This window comes from Melospiza georgiana, chromosome 4, assembly GCF_028018845.1.
Source record: "Melospiza georgiana isolate bMelGeo1 chromosome 4, bMelGeo1.pri, whole genome shotgun sequence".
Lineage (NCBI taxonomy): Eukaryota > Metazoa > Chordata > Aves > Passeriformes > Passerellidae > Melospiza > Melospiza georgiana.
Window position 1 is genome coordinate 32787198 of NC_080433.1, and position 18685 is coordinate 32805882.

At 54.6% G+C, this 18685-nt stretch overlaps 1 protein-coding gene across 1 annotated transcript; it reads right to left on the bottom strand.

Moving 5' to 3' along the window:
• Positions 1-8956: 8956 nt before the first annotated feature.
• LOC131083232 (tumor necrosis factor receptor superfamily member 13C-like) lies at positions 8957-11573 on the bottom strand. The gene is made up of 3 exons (XM_058023677.1): positions 11429-11573; positions 10852-11013; positions 8957-9270 (listed from the first exon to the last, which is right to left on the bottom strand). Exons 1-3 carry the CDS (start codon positions 11571-11573, stop codon positions 8957-8959), a joined length of 621 nt encoding a protein of 206 aa, XP_057879660.1.
• Between the last annotated feature and the right edge of the window lie 7112 nt (positions 11574-18685).

Consider the following 18685-nt stretch of genomic DNA (forward strand, 5'->3'; position numbering starts at 1 on the left):
TGCTGGGCTGTACACACTCCCTGCGCAGCATTCAGCCATCTCCTGCATTGCCACGCTGCTCTTTGGGCCGGGAGCAGGAGAACTGGATGTGCCCCAGCAGGTCCCTGTGGCTGAGGAGCAGAGGGGACTGGCCATGATGAGAGAGGCAGCAGGTGGAGAGGTCAAGGAGGTCTCTCCTGAGCATGGGCTCAGTGCTCGACTGGCTGCAGTGGACACTCACTGGCACAGGGAGGTTGTGTTTAGGGGGCTCTTTCCCTGCTGCTCCTGTGGCCGTTTGGCGTTGCAGCTGGAATGGGGCTCAGGGGGGCAGGGGAGTGCTGGGGCAGAGGGTTCCCAGCAGCCCTCTGGCACAATCTGCCCAAGTAGATGGACATCCCTCCACACTGCATCCTCCCAGTCCCCTCTATCTTCATCCCTGCGTCTGTTGTATTCCTCTGTGTGCTCTGCATCCCTCACCTCCGACCACATTCCTCACCTTCTACCACATCCCCCACATTGCTCTGCATCCCTCAAATGCTCCTGCATTCTTTCATCCCCTGCATCCCACCACAGTTTCTATAACTTCCCACATCCCCTACATCCCCCACATCCTCTGCATCACCTCATTCTGCCACCCCAGAACATATGAAACTTACAGGGGGCTTGCAATTACCTTAGACTGCAAATGAGGACATTTAATGTTTACTGTCCACCAGCAGGGTTCCCCCCAACATCCCTGTTGGGAAATGCCATAAGGGGATCCGGATTCTGTCCTGCCCCTGGCCCTCCCCAGCCAATGCTGGCTGTAAACAGTTAGTCATGACTGTCATCTCTGTGGTTGGAGCTGCTTAAGTGCCTCTTAAATGACTCACTGGGGAATTTTTATTATATTTTTTAATAACTCATGGTGTCACTACAGGGCATGAAGTTTGCTTTGCTGAGTTTGTTTTCCTGTTCCCTTGCAGAGATAAATAATTGAGGAGCTGAAGAGCAAACCCAGAGAGACCACTCTTGGGAATACACTGGGAAATGTGTCACCCCAGAAGCATTTATAGATTTAATTTTTATATTAGTGGTGAGGGACAGGAAGAAAGACAAAAGGGAATGCATCAGGAGTGTATTAAGGGGGTAGAGAGGCCGAGGCTGTGGCTCTGAAAGGGGTTTGGGAGGGAGTTAACAGGTCTCTCCTTCCCCCTCATTCCAATCCACTGCTCCAGTTCTTTCTGACTGTCCATGACAGGACTGTCCAGTGACAAAATGATGCTCCCTCTCATTTGGGGAAGGAAAAGTTTTTATCAGCTCACATTGCAAATAAACTAGGGCCACCATCAAGTGAGGGCAGTGGTGGCCATGAGAGGCCAGCAAGGGTGACCAGCTGCAGCCTCCCTCGTGTGCTCATTCTTCTCCAGGAAAGGAGACTGGATCCCTTCTGCGAGGGTTGAGGTCCTTGTCGCAGAATCACCCAATCAATGAGGTTGGAAAAGACCTCTGAGATTGTCGAGTCCAACCTGTGACTGAATGCCACCATGTCAGCCAGTCCATGGCACTGAGTGCCACCTCCAGTCTTTCCTTAAACACCTCCAGGGATGGTGACTCCACCACCTCCCTGGGTAGCCCATTCCAATGCCCAATCACCTTTTTTTCTGAAGAAATTCTGCTTAATGCCCAACCTAAACCTCCTCTGGTGAAGCTTAAGATTGTGTCCTCTTGTTTTGGTGCTGGTTGCCCGGGAGAAGAGACCGACCCTCACCTGGCCACAGCCTTCTTTCAGGTATTTGAAGAGAGTGATCAGGTCACCCCTGAGCATTCTCCTCTCCAGGCCAAACAATCCCAGCTCCCTCAGCTGCTCCTCACAGGACTTGTGCTTCAGACCCTTCTCCAGCTTCATTGCCCTTCTCTGGACACACTCCAGCATCCCAGTATTGTTTCTAAATTAAGGGGCCCAGAACTGGACACAGGACTCAAGCTGTGGCCTAACTAATGCGAAGTACAGGGGAAGGATCACTTCCCTAGTCCTGCTGGCCACACTATTCCTGATACAGGCCAGGACGTCATTGGCCTTCTTGGCCACTCAGACATCTGGATATTCAACCAGATGTCAATCCATACACCCAGGTCCCTTTCTGCCTGTCCAGCCACTCGGTCCCAGACTGTAGTGCACAGGGAGTCGTTGTGGCCAAGGTTCAGGACCCAGCACTTGGTTTTGTTCAACCTCATACTGTTGGATTCAGCCTCTCTATCCAGTCTGTCCATGTCCCTTTGCAGAGTCCTCCTGCCCTCCAGCAGACTGACATTCCCCTCCAACTTGGTATCATCTGCAAATTTGCTAATGGGAAACTATTGGACATCACTGGAAATGCTAATGGAGAAGGCAAACCTTTCAGTTAAGGAAAACAGCTTTTTTAATTATTATTATCCAAAAACTTTTGCAGTGCTAAATTTAAATCACCAGCTTTAAAATTATCCTCACTTCACAAAGAATTAACAGCCTTACCAAATATTATTATTGTCACAGAATAAGAATGGCAATTATTTTTGGCGGGGGAGGAAGATGATCCTTTGTGTGTCACCCCCACTATAAAACCCTATTTAAATTGCCATCCTGAGCTCAGTCTTGGCCGCAGTTTTTGGCTGCAGGTGCCTTCATCCTGGAGTTTTGCCACTCCACAAAATGCCGGTGCTTCTCAAATCAGGAAGCGACATCTGGGTAGTGGGACCCAGTCAGACTGCAACCCCTGTAGGGAAGGAAATGAGAAAGACATCTGCATCACTGATACCTTACAGGACAGCAGAGTGTGTGTGTTGCGGGGGTAGATGGGGGAATCTCCTGAGAAATCCCACCTGCTCTTCCCTGCCTGCAGCCCTCCTCCCAACATGCCTCCCGTGGCTGTCACCCAAACCCCCACACTTGCCCATTGATCCGGGCTCAGAATAGCTCCTGTCAGCAGCCAGGGAGCTGTGGCCAGCTGACACTGGAGACAACAGTGAAGGACATGAGGCTCCGTCCCCATAGCACCCCACTGCTGGTGACCTCCTCCCTCTGGACCCCTGTGGCTGCACCCTGGGCTCTCATCACAGCCCCACGCTCAGAAAAAGAGGGAAAAAGAAGAAATAACGTATGGCAGGAGAGGGAGGGGAGGATGCAATGCAGCTTGGAGCAGGGCAGGCTGCACCATGTGCTTTAGCTCTGGCACCAGCCACCTTGCAGCCCAGATGACCCTTTCGAGGGGGGTCCAAAACTGGATCCTTACTTTTGGGGTTCTTCCACATCCTGTGTCCACTTCCACAGCCCTTTGGGAATGCCAGCTTCTCAGCAGGAGGAGAGCCCTGCATTCCTTGGAGGTGTCCCTGTGAGAGAGAGGGGTCAGTCCCTGTCACAGCAGCACCTTGAAAGGAGTGCAGAGGCTCTCCCTGCACAATCTGCCTGTCACCACCGATCACTTCAGGTGTCACATGAGGTTTGTGTCACTCGGCAAGGTTCTACTCGCCTCGCTAGCTGTGGCCAGGATGCAGAATGGGTTTTGAATGACCCCGTTTGCTGTGGGAGAAGAGAAGTTGCCCCCCCAAGGCCCAGGGGATGTGCAGGTTTGCCCTATGCTTGCCTTGGGCCTTTCCTTGGAGCATCCCCTGAATGGGGCCAGGCTGATGCCATAGTGCAGGGCTGAGCATCCTCCTCCATGAGGCTGAGCATCTTCCCTAACTAGCATTACCCTGACCCTGCATCCCCAGAGTGCTCTGGGGAATGGAGGTCCTGGGCGTCCTGAGAGCATTTGGGACAGCTGCTAAGGGGCAGGAAGGGGGTTTCCCTCAGAGCCCAGTATCATCTCTGCACAGGTGCAGCTGCAGTCTGGCAGGTAGCTCTGGAGGGAGGTGGCATCACCCCAGGACTTGGGCAGAAGGGGGTCTGTGAAAGGGTTTGGAGGGGGGTTTCTGCCAGTGGGGTTTCCTGCAGGTGAGGTTTCTCCAGGCAGGTAAAGCTGAGTGCATTGCAGTCCCTGTCCAACTGCTCTGGATGCTGAGGTACAGTTTTGGGTGCTCCCTGGAAAGCCCAGTATTGTGTCTTCACTCCACAGTGATGGGGACAATGTGGGGCTGTCCCTTGGCCAGCTCTTTCTGCCAGGAGAGCTTCTGTCTGCTCACCACAGCCACTCAGGTGGTTTTGGGCTGTTCCCTCACTTGATACCCCTGGGAAGCTGCTCACTGATCACAGCAGCAAAGCCGGGAGCTGTGGGGGCGGCCCCAGGGGAGAGTGCCAGCCCACAAAGGCAGTGAGGAAATCCCCTCCGTGCCAGGTACCCAGGCAGGCACTGCGCCCCTCCCACAGCTCCCTCGGGCACTCGAAAATACCGGCGGTTCTGCGTGTGTGTGTGTGTGTGTGCGCACATATTGTGTTTGAAAATGACCAGGGCAACATCTCTGCCTCTCCCTGGTGTGCCTGTGGACCGAAGTGATCCTGACACTAAGCAAAGGAAAAGGAGGCTGATCGAAGCTGAGTGGAAATTTTTTTTCAATCTTTCTTTAAGTGCGAACACCATCTGTCTCCCCCAACTCCGTCAGCGCTTCCAGTCCCCAGGCAGCTTCGTTCTTCCTAATTACTGTCATTAGGCACTGGGTAGCAATTAGGGAGGGATGCTGATGAGCAGCATCAGGAAGGCTGTGGTCCCCTGACAGCATCGCACAGGGAGCTGGCCAGCCCTTTCTCTCCAGCCCTGGCCTTTTCCACCTGGGGAGCTTGTGGCTAGCACAGTATTTTCCTTTTTGGCAGGGGCTGACGGGGAGGGGATGGAGAAGGGAGGTGCTGGGTGGCAGGTCTATGTCCTGGAGAATGCTCAGAAAGGTCTGACAGCGCTGGGAATGGGCTGCTCAGGGAGCAGGACGATGGTCGATGTGCTCAGTGCTGTTGGGGGATGGAGCAGCAGCTCTCTGTGCCTCTGGCTGCCCCACAGGTGTCCAGCCACCAGCGACCGTGTCTCCTGGGCAGCCAGAGGCTGTGTGGTCGCACAGAGCCAGGCCCCACTGTCACCCTTCCGTCTGGCCCACGTGGCGCTGGGGCCTGGCTGTCCCTGGTGTCCCTGGCAGTCCTGGGGCACAGGCCCTGCGGCCACCACGCCCTGCCGTGTGTGGTGTCAGTGCCACCTCGTGGCGGGCGCCCCGGGACCGCTGGGCTCTCCTCTCCTCCCGCAGCCTCCCACCGTGCCCCCCGAGCACGGCAGGGGCACCCACGCGTCGCTGTGCCATGGCTGGCGCTGGGAATGAGCGGTGGGAAAGGTTCCTGGGGACGGCATGAGATCCATGTTCCTCAAGCAGACGATGGGGTGGCCCCACAGCCCCGTCCTTGCAGCAAGGGGAGGGATCAGAGGCTGCACCCAGAGACAGACGGACCCTGTTGGACATTTGCCATCGGGGCATTACTTTGTGTATGGGATGAAATGGTGCCCACCTGCCCTGCCTGCCCTGCCTGCCGTCAAGGCCTGCCCAGGGAGAGGCAAGCTGGGTCTGTGGGGGCCTGGGGGGACTTTAGGCTGGAGTAGTTTGGCCTGTGGGTGAACTATCAGGAGTCTACACTGCTGGGTGAACCAGTAATGGGAGCGGAGAGGAGCAAGTGAGGGAGGAAAGCCTCACTTTGGAGTCTGGGGAGCCTATGGAATTGAGAAGGGTTTGGCAGACATTAAGGGTTTGGCTGCAGAAGACCTTTGGTCAGGTGTTCCCTCTCCTCAGAGAGAGAACACTGCCATGTTCTGTTGGCCAGATGGCTCCTGCCTCTAGGACCATGGACAAAACCAAACCCATGTCCATAGGGACACCAAGACTTCTTTCCTTTACCACCAGCATTTTTGGTGAGACTTGCAGGAGCTCAGATATGCTCATGACCTCCTCCAAAACAGGGTCAGTGGAGTTGAAATGTCTAGGGAGATACTGAGGTGATTCTGCAGTGAGGAGGGTTTTAGCCTCAATTACTTTCTCTTGCCCAGGGGTTTCCTCAGACTTTCCCCTGGCTCCCTCTGAAGCCCCATGCCCCTGTGTGCAGCCAGCTGAAGCCCAGCTTCACCAGCCTTTCAAGGCAGCTGTGCGGGCACTGGGGTGAGTGCCAGGCTGAGGAGGAAGCACAGCTCCTGCCTCACAGAGGGAAGTGAGAAACTGCTCTGGAAAGTCAAAGATAGGCAACATCCCCACCCCACCCCACAAATAAAAGACTTTCCCCAGTCCTTGTCCTAATGGCCAGCTCCTGGCATGGCTGTGAGGAAAGGCAAGTGGCTGGTTCCTGGCCATGCAGGTTGCCATGGATAGGGAATGTGTTGATAAAGCCACTGCCAGGGAAGCCTCTTCAACTCAAATCCCTGCTGTACCCCAAGGACCTCTCATGCTGGAGACCCCTAAAGCCAGGAAAATGGGGACCCCAATCAGACCTCTGAGCATGCATTGACAATGTATTCACTTTATTCTTTAATTTTCACTGCCATATTGTTAATCTCTATTCCCTTGGCTTTCCATGCAGACAAAATGGACAACCCTCTGCCCTGTATGTAAGGATGGAGAAGCGCACAGAGCAGATTACAGATCCCTCCTGGGCAGACTGGGCAGAAGGGGACCCCTGCCCCACCACAGCTGGCAGTGGGGCAGACATGATGCAGGGAATCCTCACATGCCATAACAGAGAGCAGATCCAAGGGGCACTCACTGGTTGAGGAATACAGTGTGGATCCAATTGCCACTCTGTGTGCTGCAAATGCCAGGGGGATCCCGTACAGGCAGATGTCCATAGGGCTTAAGCTCCAGCAGAAATGAGAACAGAAGTCCTTACCTGAGTAGAAAGAGGAGCTTTTTCAATAGGATTTATATAGGTGTTTCTTTTTCAAATTCCCAGATCATCTGGGGTGGGCAGTGCATCCACAGGGCTGGGCTGCTGCTGACACTGGGAAGGAAGTGGAGGTGGCTCCTGACAGTTCTGCTCCATTTCTGTATCACCCCCATCTCCCCTGAAACAGGTTGCTCTGTCTCCCAGAAGCAGTCCTCTAGTGACCAATCTAGTCCTTCTAGTGACGAAACATCTCCCAAGCTGGCTTCGGCTCTTTTCCCCGCTCCAGATACACAAAGGTTGTTTGAAGTTACTTCACAAGGTTGGGTGCGGAGCATGGATGAGGAGATGAGGATGAGGATGAGGAGATGTCTGATCCATGCCGTGGCAGTAGCTCCTCTGCAAAGGGCAGCATGGCTGGTGTGGGTAGCTGGGACACCAGCCTTTGAGCCCCCAGTTTCTGCCACAGGTATCTGGAGCCCCATGAGAGAGTCCCTGGGCACGTGGACCACCTCATCCACCATCCTCAGCCCCAAGGCTGAGATGGGGATCCATCCCACCCTGGATCATGCAGAGCCTCGGTCAGATGAGGGTTCACCTCTGCCAGTCTGTTAAGATCTGGGAGAGGAATTGTGGTGAGTAATTTTGGCCTTGGCACCTGTGGCAGTGCCTGTGGTTGCCCGTATGGGACAGATGCCGTGAGTCTGGCAGTAGTGCAGAAAGGGGAGAACAGAGGTGGTCCCCCTTCAACAGTAGCATCTGTCCTGCTGTCCCAGAGAGAACTCAGGCTTGGGCAGGGAGTCACCTTCCCATCATCAGAGGGATATCCCCTCCACACAGTGCCTCCAGCTGACCCTACTGTGGGAATATGGCACTTGGTGGCCCATTAGTGCCTGGTGTCAGTGCCCCCACACCTTGCTTGTCCAGCTCTGTTCAGTGTCCAAAACCTCCCGGATGAGGAAGCCACCTCATCTAAGGAAGAGCAGACCCAGAGATGGTGCTTCATGTAAAAAAACCCTCAAAGCACTTCTAAGTGACTAATCACCTTCTCCAGGGGCTCCTCACCCAACCAGAGTCTCTGTTCAGCCAGTGGGCATCAGCTGCTGTAATTACTCAGAATCAGCAATCCCACACTAACGAGTTCATTTCCCAAACAGAGCCCTTCCCGTGCCATAAAGCCACTTACAGGCGGGTGAAGAAACCCACCTACAGGGAAATGCCTGGGATCAGCAGCGCCGGCCAGCTCTGGCACACAGGCAAAGCCTCAAGGACACTGTCATACATTAAGCCATCCTGCCTACGCTCACATCACTCCCTGACTGCTTTTGTGCAGTGTGGAAGCATCCATCCCAAGTGACACATGGTATTTCTGCGGCGACAGTGAGCTGGAGTGACGCTTGTCTGGGGCTGTAATGACACATTCAGGGAGCTCCTCTGGACTAGCTGTCACCACTGCCTGCCCCTGGTCCTCCCTAACTTCAGGGACTACAGGTCAGAGCAAGGACAGATTTTTTCCCCTCTTCACTGCTTGGGAAGATGAACTTTTTTCCTACCCCCAGGGTTGTGGAGGGGTTCCCATGACTGCCAGTGGATGCCTGCCACCATGTGAGAGAGCCCAGAGGGTGGGAAGACCTGAGTATCACAGAGTGCAGAAGAGAGGGTGGCAGCACTGTGAATGGAGTAGATGCCGAGTGTGTCTTCCTTCGTATGGCCTGAGGTGTCCTTTTATTGAGGTCAGCAAAAATTGAGCTACTGCTGTGTGGAATTTGGTCCTAAAGTAACTCCCTGCTTCCATTTCCCCTGCAGTTTCTGGTGTTCCAGCCCCATGTTCCCAGCAATTACCCATCCAGCAGGAGACCTGTCCAGGCACAATGGCTGTCTTGGAAATAGCACAGTAGTCCCTGCCACACTCCATCCTCACAGGTTGTGTCTCTGCCACCTTCCAATGGCTCAGCCATGGCAGCTGTCAACAGTTCATTGTATCTCAGCATGATCCACTTTGGCTTCTGCCAGCATTTACAGGTGTAACTTGGGACTCAGCACAAAAATGACAGTCATCTTAAAAGGCTGATCTTAGTCCTCACAGAGCTCAAAGGCATGGAAGGCTTCACTTGTCCCGGGAACAGACAGTCAGTGTCCACAGGGATTGGCCAGAGCACTCCAGCTGCATTGCCCTTGCCCTCAGACTGTCTCCTCTCTGGCACAGTTCTGGGTGGTTTTGGTGGTGACCAGCGCTGTGGCTCCCAGCTCAGTGGCGGGCAGCGGGAAGCTGTGGCTGCATTCCTCAGGCCGGGGGTACACGGCGGAGAGCAGAACGATGTCACCATCAGCATCGCCCTGGCAGCACGGCCCCTGCTTTGCCCTGGCTTTCCTGGGTGGCCCCAGCATCTTCAGGCTCCCAGCAAGATGCAGGCATGGGGCTGGGTTCAGGGCTCCATCTCCCTCTGGCATGGCAGAGTCCTGGCTGGGCAGGGGGCTGGCGGTCTCTATGTTTTCTGGGAAGGAACAAGAAAAGGGGTTACTGGGCTCATGGAGTGGGGTCAGGCAGGTCCCAGGCAGATGGTGCTGCCCCTAGGGGAGAAGATGGATCTGGAACAGGAGGAGTCTGCAAGGTTCCCACATCTCTTGCTGCAGAATTTCTCCTGCTTATGGGCTTTCCCCCCCTAAAAGGCAAGAGGGAAGGGCCGAAACTTGCACTTCCACTTCGAGTCCTCTCTCTCAACCCTGCTGGCAGCAGAGGAGCCCAGCCCATGGCAGCTCGCCCTCCCCGACTGCCTCCCACTTAAAAATAGACTTGTTTACACACTTTGAACGCAGGCGTGTGCCTCCAGCCCCAAGCCTCCTGCCACTTCCCACACATCCAGTGCCGCAGTGCTGGGCCTGCTGTGGTGCAGCCTTGGGGGACACAGGGGATGTGGACCAGGGTAGGCAACAGGAGACTGAGTAGTGCCTCCAACACTCTCCATAGTGGCCAGATCTCTCTCACTGCTGGATTTCTCCCTTCTCTTTCGCTTTTGGTATTTTTCCTAGGCATGTGCGTCACGGGCTGTCGCAGAGCACAAAGGCCCCGGGTAATGTCCCCCTGCTCTGAGTCACCATCCGGCAGTGCCACAAGGGTGCAGGCAAGCCCGGGCACAAGGACCAGCTGCCCCACTGTGAACACACCCCAGGCTGTAGGGCAGTGGTGAATGCCAGCATCCCTATGTGGCAGCCCCTCTTGGGGGCCCTGGGCAGCCATACCCCCTCCTTGGGAATGGGGAGGGGTGAAGCCAGGCAAGACCACTTTGGAGAAGATTGTTCAAGGCTGAATCAGTGCCAGTGCAGGGGCCGCCAACGGAGGAAAGAGCCACCCCAACAAAATGGGCCGTCATGGAGCACTGTGGCCTTACTCTCCTGGAAGTACCCTGCTAGGAAAGGCTCAGCCCCATTCCTTGAAAGCCAGCCCTAATTTTGATGCACCAGATAACCCTGTGCTGTGCTGCAGTGTACTGTCAACGGGGCTGGCCTTGACATCCCACTGGGGTCTTTGGGATGCATGTTGGAGTATGCTGGGCATCTCAAGCACAAGAAGGAAGCTGGGTGGTCCACACGGGACCCCCCACTGCAGTGCCACAGGGAGAGGCTGCCTCTGGAGCCATCCCCAGGTGTCCACCACTGCCCCCACTACTCCCACTCCATCCATGTTCCTCTGGCTAGTGGGGGAGAGGGCTCTCACCAGTGAGCTCACAAAGCTCCTACTTACCAGTGCCCCATAGGTGTTCCCTGTGGAGAGGGCATGGTGCCAGGGCATGCTTTAAGCAAACAAAGGCACAGGGAGATCCAGCAAAGGGAGGGGTGGCTCAGCAGGGTTGCACTGGCAGTCAGGTACATGCATAGGTTCCCAGGGAATGCAGGACACTGTCACTCAGGCAATGATTCAGATGCCCCAAAATGCCATGGGATGCCTGTGGAGCTGATACTGAGGTGGAGGAGCTAGCCTGGGCTGTGCCTCAGTGGAGCCAGCAGCAAGTGATCCCACCTACCCCAGGGTCCTCATGGTGTTGTGAGAGGGAGAGGAAGATGAACAGGTCTCCTACCTTTGTCCTCTTCATCTGCTGCCTTCCTCTTTCTCCTCTGCTTTCCCTCCTTACAGGCCCGGAAGACAAAGACGGCAGCCACAACCAGGATGAGCCCCACCAGCACCGGGACCCCGAAGATCAGGAAGGTGCTGCTCAGGGTGGGTGCCAGGGTAGGCTCTGCTGTGGGGTGAGATGCCGGCAGTGTCAGGAGGGGCAAAGCTGAAGGAGGAAGGAGGGCAGCAGCAGCATTTTTCACCTGGCTGGCTGGCCTGCCAGCTGCGGTCGCAGGGAAGAGGTGTGGCACTTAACTGTGTGACCCACCTGCCTCCAGCAACAAAATATCCCCCTGCTTGATGAGATCGCTAGGGTGGATCATCCAACTTCTCCCTACACCATGTTCCTCTCACTGGAACTGGCTGCCCTCTTCCCCTCTGCTTTTGGTGAAGGTGGGGCTCCATTCTGCATTGCCACCTCCATGGCCATCCTCAGGAGAAGGTGCCTTCCACCTGCCCACCCCTGGGGTGCCCCCAGCCTCCTTGGCCCACCACCACCCCGCCCTGGGGAGCTCAGACTGCAGCTGCCCTTGTCCTCTTACTTGTGTTGTCCTGGAACAGGTCGGAGCACTTGATGCACGACTTGGTCAGGGCGTCGAAGCACTCGTAGGAGAGGCAGGAGGGGGCAATGGCAGCTTTTCCTGATGAGGACATGGCAGAGTGGGAGCGAGAGCCCAGCTCTTGCATGGCGTAGCAGCGATAGGGCCGCCGGAGTGTGAAATCGCAGCGCCCCAGGCCCCGTGGCAGAGGGAGATACAGTCTGTCAAGCCGCGTCGTCTCCCTTGGGGCTCGCAATCGCTGTGCTTGGCCTGGGGCGGATCTTCACCAGGGAGGAGGAGAGCAAGCAACCAAGCCCTACCCCTGCCTGCCTTTGCAATGTGCCCTCAAACTACCCCTCTCCTCCAAAATATGCTGCCGAAATCCCCGCTGCCCCCTGTGTGCCTGAGCCTCGTACCCAGGGGTATTGTGTCCCAGCCTGACCTCCTTGATCCTCCCTCCTCCCCTGCCCACCTGCGTGCTGCCCCCAGCCCAGGCATGTCCCCCAGCCTGCCCCCTCCCTTGCTTACACTGAAAAGCCCCCTCCAGTGTCTACAGGAGACTTTCCTTTGCACAGATATTTACAAGACTCCATCCCAGGGGCACAGATCTGGCTTGGATTGAAAATGCAAAGGACCAGAGGAGAAAAGAGTGAAAGGGCACTGATGTTTCCCCTTTTAAAAGCTCCCACTGCCCCGAGGACACATCCTGCCAGTGACTGCTCTGCAATCAGGCCAGCTGTTGTGTGTTCTCCACCCCTACTGACGGTGCTGTCCATCACCTTGCTCTCCCCATCCTCTCCAACGCAGACCTAGACCTGTGGCTCCTCAGCCATTCTCATTCTTTAGAGTTCAAATCTGGTTCTGCTCAGTAAATGTGCAGGGCATGGGCAAAGCAGGTCACACCAAGGAAGCCTGCTCCTCAAACCATTAGAAGGGACTAAAAAAACCCTTTAATAATCTCGGGTACTCTTGATCAGGAGCAGGTGAACTGTTCTGCCACCAACACCCACACATCAAAGCCTGATGCTTGAGACCCAAAGAGACGGATTTAAGTGCTGTAGGATCTCTTCCTTTCCTACTGAACAAAAGTCACATACTCTTTTTCTTCACTCCATAGGAAAGAAAGAGGCCAGCCAGAGTTGTCTGCTGGCTCTCAGCTGAGGGAAGCAACACTGGTGACCTGCCTTACCCAGGAGATCCCTAATAGGGTTTTGCTGCTGGAGTCATGTCCTTCCAGCAGCTACAGCATCTGGACTCCTTCTAGTAAGGCCTTTACTGCCCACTGTCCTGGATCAAGGCTGGGAGGGGAGAAGGAAAAATCTAAAGGGTGCTCTGGCTCAAGGTGACTGTTGGACAAGCTGAGCCCACAGGCTCCACATCCCACCTCCCGAAGTTCTGAGCAGGATGCAGTCACCAGCTCCCCATGCTACATCTCAGCCCAAGTGCAGTTCTTTGGTACCCCATGCCCTGCAGGGGAGGAGCTGCCCTACAGCACATCTCCCTCCCTGCCACTGGCATTTCCAGGGGATAGTTTGCATCATAGCAATGTCAAAGAAGCCCCAGCACAGTTTCAGCCCCACCATGGGCACTGTAAGGCTCCAGGCAAGCCAAAGTCCCCCCCAAAAAACTGGTCACTGCCCACCAGCTCCAAACCTGCCATGATTCCCCTTCCAGCCAGTGTGTCCAGGCGCTTGATCCCTCACCCCTGTGCCATGCCAGCAGCAATGGCTGCCAGAGGAGCTGTGAGAGGCTGGCCATTCTTGTGCCTGTGGCTCAGTTATTCCCACTCCGCCTTAGTCAAAATAAAACTCCCCAGTGGAGTGGGGGCGTGCCAAGCACTTCCCTCTCCCAGCACAGCCCTGCGGCACAAAGGGCACAGAGAGCTCAGCAGCCCCTGCCTCGATGCTTGCCGTGAGCAGGCTCTGCCTGGCTTGTACCTGCTGGGGGAGCTGGGTCAAGCAGCAGCACATCTCTCCATTTCCCACTGCAGCTGACCCTCTGCCTCCCACACACCCCAGGTGAGGACCAGGACTGGGCTGCAGGGAGTTGGAGAGTCAAGTGTCCAGCAGTGGGAAGGGATGGAAAGCTGTGATGCAGAGCCATGACCCACAGCAGGGGGGATAAATAAAAGCCAAGGCTCACTCCAGTCCACATCTGAGCTCCACAGAGGAGAGACCTGGCAAGGAGAGGGCACCTGGAATCTTCACTGTCCCCAGTAGGCAGCTCTCAGAAGTGCAAGTTAGGGTCCAGGGCAAAGAAAATACCTTGCCTTGTGGGCTGGTGGGGCTGAGGACATGCATGTAGGCAGAGGATCCCCACAAAACTTCTGGGGCTCTGTCAGGATACCTATCCCCAAACCACCTCCCTGCTCCAAAGGCTTTGCTGTTCCTCTTGCCCTGGGGTGTTTCCATCAGCTAGTCTCCTTTTCCCAGAGGTATGCTTCTCCATCATCCCAGTTTTCCTCACCTCTCAAATGCCCCCACTGTACTTCCCCCATGTCAATCATCTCTCAGGGAGCCTCAGCCCCTATTTCTGTGGGTCCCACCACAGGACTGTCACCGTGTCCCCCTTCCTCCTGTCTCTCCTCCCTGCTTGGCTTAAAGTGCGGGGTGAGAAGTGGTTCCCAGCATCTGCTGTACCACACTTACAGATTAACTCTGTGAGCCCAGTCAAACATGCACACTGGGGAAAGCCCAAACCAAGTAACCTACACAGTGCTTTCAACATGGAGGGCAAGATTTACATCAAAGCTCAGGAGCCGACAGATCCCATTTCAGGACATGGAAAGAAAACTTGAAGTTTCAAACTGATGGTGAGGAGCCCAGGGATGGCAGCTGCCATGACCTCCTGAGAATGAAGCGCTCCCAGGTCCTGTTACATGGAAGGAGGTTGCAGCCTCATTGCTGCCACTGACATTACCCTATTTCCCCCCATTTTCTCATCCCTCTTTATCAGGCTCTACAGGTCTTCCCTGCCCTGCCCTCGTCCTGGCTTGTCCACCTCCTCCTGGGCCAAGAAGATATGTTTGAAATTACACATGATAATGCTTACTCAAGGAGAAAACCAGTGCTGAGTGCCCCAGCAGCACTCACAGGTGGGCCTGTTCACAAGCACGGCCCGGGTTCTGGGCATCAGTTGTCCCCCTTTTCGTCTCCCCCATCTTTGCCTCCCCTACCCTTCATAACTGTGGTTGATCGCTTTTGGAATAGCAAAAGTTAAAGCTTGGTGAGTAGTTTGAGCTGTTTGCATCTCAGAGCTGAATACGCTTGATAATCGCACAAATGCATAATTAAAGAGCAGAAAAAATGACTCACTGGATAAGGAAATGCGCTTTTCTTATCTCCTCTGCAGAGAAATGTAAACCCCGGGAGCCTGGGTCTCTGGCTAAGTCCTTTTATTAAACAAATAAACCAGAAAAGATATCAAATGAGCGATTCAAGAATTACGTCTTCATCTCAGAGTCAGACAGTTTGATTTCCAGTGCCGTTTGCTCCCATCCCACTCCTGGAGGGCTGCCTTTGGCTAAGGTCAGCTGAGATCCCTGGGACAGGTGGGGGACAGGGCAGGGCTGGTGCTCCAGGAGCATGGAGGGCTGGCAGTGGCCTGTGAGGGTTCATGCACACATGAGTGACTGGACTCGTGTGAGCAGTTCCTCTGGTGTCAGGGGGAGGTGAAGTGACTCACGCACGCACTTGCAAAACCGCGTGCAGCAGAAAATATCCCCCGAAAGTTCACCTTGTGCTTGTGCACACCGGAAACCCAAAGGCTTGTCGATCAGAGAAGCCGTGAGGTGTTTACTGAGCAGACCCAGTTACCTCAGGACAAACCTCTGACAGGATGCACCCAGCGCTCCGGGAGCATCTTGGCACAGCCTGACACCTGCACCCCGTTCAGATGGTCCAGTAGAATGCCTTGGCTGGAGCCAATCCCCAAAGCCCATTCAGTGCCTCATCCCAGCACCCTTTCCCAACACTCCTTTGCTGGCTGGTGGGAAACATCCCTTCCCAAAAAGTACCACTATGGCTATTAGGAGCAGATTTCTCACAGCTCTAGCATAAACCTTCTCCTCGGGATCCACTGGGATCCTTCCTGGAGCCAGATGGGCTTAGGGACAAAATCTGGGAAGATTTTAGGAATAATATGGGAAACCAAAGCTTTCAAGAGATTCACAGTAACTCTAAATCTCAGATTCCTCTGTAGGTGCTTCCTGTCAAGGGCATTTGTGACACTGCTCAGCCACCTGCACGGGGTGTTTGGTGTGGGGCAGCGCCCCATCCTGTTGAATGGAATTTGTCTCCCTGCTCCTTGTTTATATGTCCCTGGAGCTCTGCTTGTCTGCAAGGCTGAAAAAAAAAGGTGTCCTTGCCCCTCTCTGCAAAGGGACCTTGATAATGCTGAACTCCCAAATTAGCCTTCTCAGTGGGCTGCCTGTTGAAGAACCCTCTGGGGCTACAGAAGGGTGCGTCATTCCTTCCTGAGCTCAAACTCCCTCTGCCCATTCCCCCTCCCTGATCCATAGAGCCCAAGAGGGACACAGCAGCACAGAGGACATGGGAAAAACCTCCCTTGTCTGATCCAGCCCTGGAGGGGCTGAGCCCTTGATGTCCCCTGGTGGGGAGGAGTGAGGGGTGTTTCCAGCTGCTGTACTGGCTGCTTTTGCTGCTCTGCAGAGTGTGGGGGGGACTCAGTGAGGTTTGGGTCCCTGGCACTGCCCTGGCTCTTGCAAGCCCTCCCCCCTCCCTCACCATGAGCAACACAGCATTAGCTGAGCCTGGCTCTTCTGCCTGAATGTGAACAAACAGTACTCAAACTCCCTGCCCACTCTGCCTTGCAGCAGGGATGCTGCCCCCACTCCCATCCTGAGGAGAAGTGGCATCTTGCTCTGTCTCCCTTGGGCAACTGGGAACGGGGGGCAAGTGCCCCCCAAGTTTGTCCTGTGGCTGTTCATAGGGAGCGTTCACGTGCCTTGACAAGGCCAGGCAACACCTCCAGCACCAAAACAGAAACCAGTGGCTGAGGGTGATGTGCTGCCACAGAACAAAACCTCAGGTTTTTCACAGGAAAAACCACAGGTGGGTTCAGCCAGGTCAGGCATCCTTTATGCTGAAGCAGAAATCTCCCCAGTAGTGGGAAGCCCCAGCACTTACTCTCAAGGCATGAACCTCCAGCAGATGACCCCAGAGCCAAAAACCAAAGCCACACTTGCCCCAGCACCTCTACAATATCCTCCAGCTTCCCACAGACCTTTAGGTTCAGCCTGCTGTAAAAAGGCCAGAGTGATTTTATTTGTACAGGCTTGAGTGCAGAGTAATGCTATGAATTTCCACGCGTGTATTAAGGATGCAATGTTACAAGAGAACTGACAGGTGGATTTGGCTGTGCACCTCCTCTCCTGGCTGGCACCTGGGCACAATGCCTTGGCCATCCTGCCAAAGTCAGAGAAGAAACAGGAGTGCAACATGCAGAGTAGGGAAGGACATAAAGGGGAGGATGAAAAGCTGCTGCAGCTGCAGGGCTGAGGAGGTGGAGAGTGACTGCCAGCAGCCTTGTGCCATATCCACCACCCCTGAGGATGAACTCCAAGGAACCTGTGGGCAATCTCCATTGATTCCCTTTCAAGGGGAGAGCCCTCCTCACAGCTCACAGGCATTCCCTCAATATCAGCCACACCAGCTTCTGAGCCTTTGTGGCTTCAAGGCTCTAGCTGGAGGAAGGATGAGTTGCTTTGGCACAGGCTGTCACAAGAAGGGAGATGCTGTGGGGAGCAAACGGTTCTGCCAAGGCAGACAAATAAAATGCCCCCTCCCAAGATCCCTTCCACTCTTCATTCACAGTGTAAGCACCTGTATGGGAGCTGGTGCCCTTTGCCACAGTGCCCAGGGAAGGCTGTCTGTCCATCCCCCTGGAAGATCTCCTGGCCAGCCCTGCAGAGGGCTAGACCACCAGAGGATGCAGGCAGGCTTCCGAGGGGCTGTGCAGCAACTCAGCGTTTCCCATCACCCAGCCTGAAAATGCACATTAGAGGCTGAGGGCAGGAACAGCTTTATACCCCCTAATAATCTTGTCTCTAAGCTAGATAACTAGGACTGCAAATCCCTGGTGATAATCACAGCCACCATGCCTGCAAGCTCTCCCCCAGACCATTCATCAGTTTGATGATGCTTTAAAGAGACATCTAATGAGGATAATCTGATTCAAATCCCCTCCTGCTTTTGGGCAGCAGAGCAATTCAGGCCCCCTCAAACTCCTTCTTCCTCCATGACTGTCTTTATTTCCCCTTCTTATATGAATCACTGTGGGGTTTCCTTTGCTTTTTGCATTACTATTTTAAATCTTTGATATGACCACTGCAATCAAGATTCAGTCCCTTTAGAACCTAATTAACATGAAATCAGACTCAGTTTTACTCATAGCCTTATAATGGGATGTTGGCCGCTGCTTCAGCTCTCACTTTGGGCGCAGGGAACATTGCAGCCTGCTTAAAAAATTCCCTCTTTACCTGATTCAATCAGAACCACTTACAGGAGATACACACACACATTTCAAGCTTGGCAAGAGTCAAGCTCTGGGAAGTGGGGAAGATCTCAATCACAGTCAGCTTTCAGTGCAGAGCAGATGGTGAACATGCCAACTATATAATTTATAGGACACCATCACTATGTATTAGTCCCATACAGTGGCTGAGCTCAGGCAAACCACAGTTGATGCACACTCAGGGGGACTCTCACAGGTGATGCTCCACATGCAGCCTGGGTAAGACCCAGGTTTGGAAGAAAGCACACGCTTCATGTTTCATCTCTTTATAACACAGAGCAGAAGATGCAGTGCAGCAGCCCTTGTCCCAGAGGGTCCTCCTCTTCCCCCTAGACTGGGCAAAGGCTTCCCAACCTGCAAACTTGTGTTTGAACTAGGTCTGTATTACACAACATCTGCGTGCAAGCAGCTCCCCTTGCCTTCCCTGCGAGCAGCTCACACAGCAGCATGATGAGTGCCAGGGCAGCCCAAGGCCAGGTGTAGGGGTTTGTTTGCACTTCTTCAGGGCTGCCAAGCCATGCTGGCACAGCCTGGCGTGCAGCGTGCTGGGGGTCACAGTGCCCAAGAGGGACGTGCATCACCACCACAGCTCGATGTCAGCAGTGCCTAAGCCTCCCCTTCACCCAGACAGATACAGTGGGTGCAGTGAGGGACTTGTAGGTCAGGAGGGAGAATTGCTCAGGGTGGCCAAGTGGGGCTGCAATGAAAAGGTAAAAAGGCAACCTG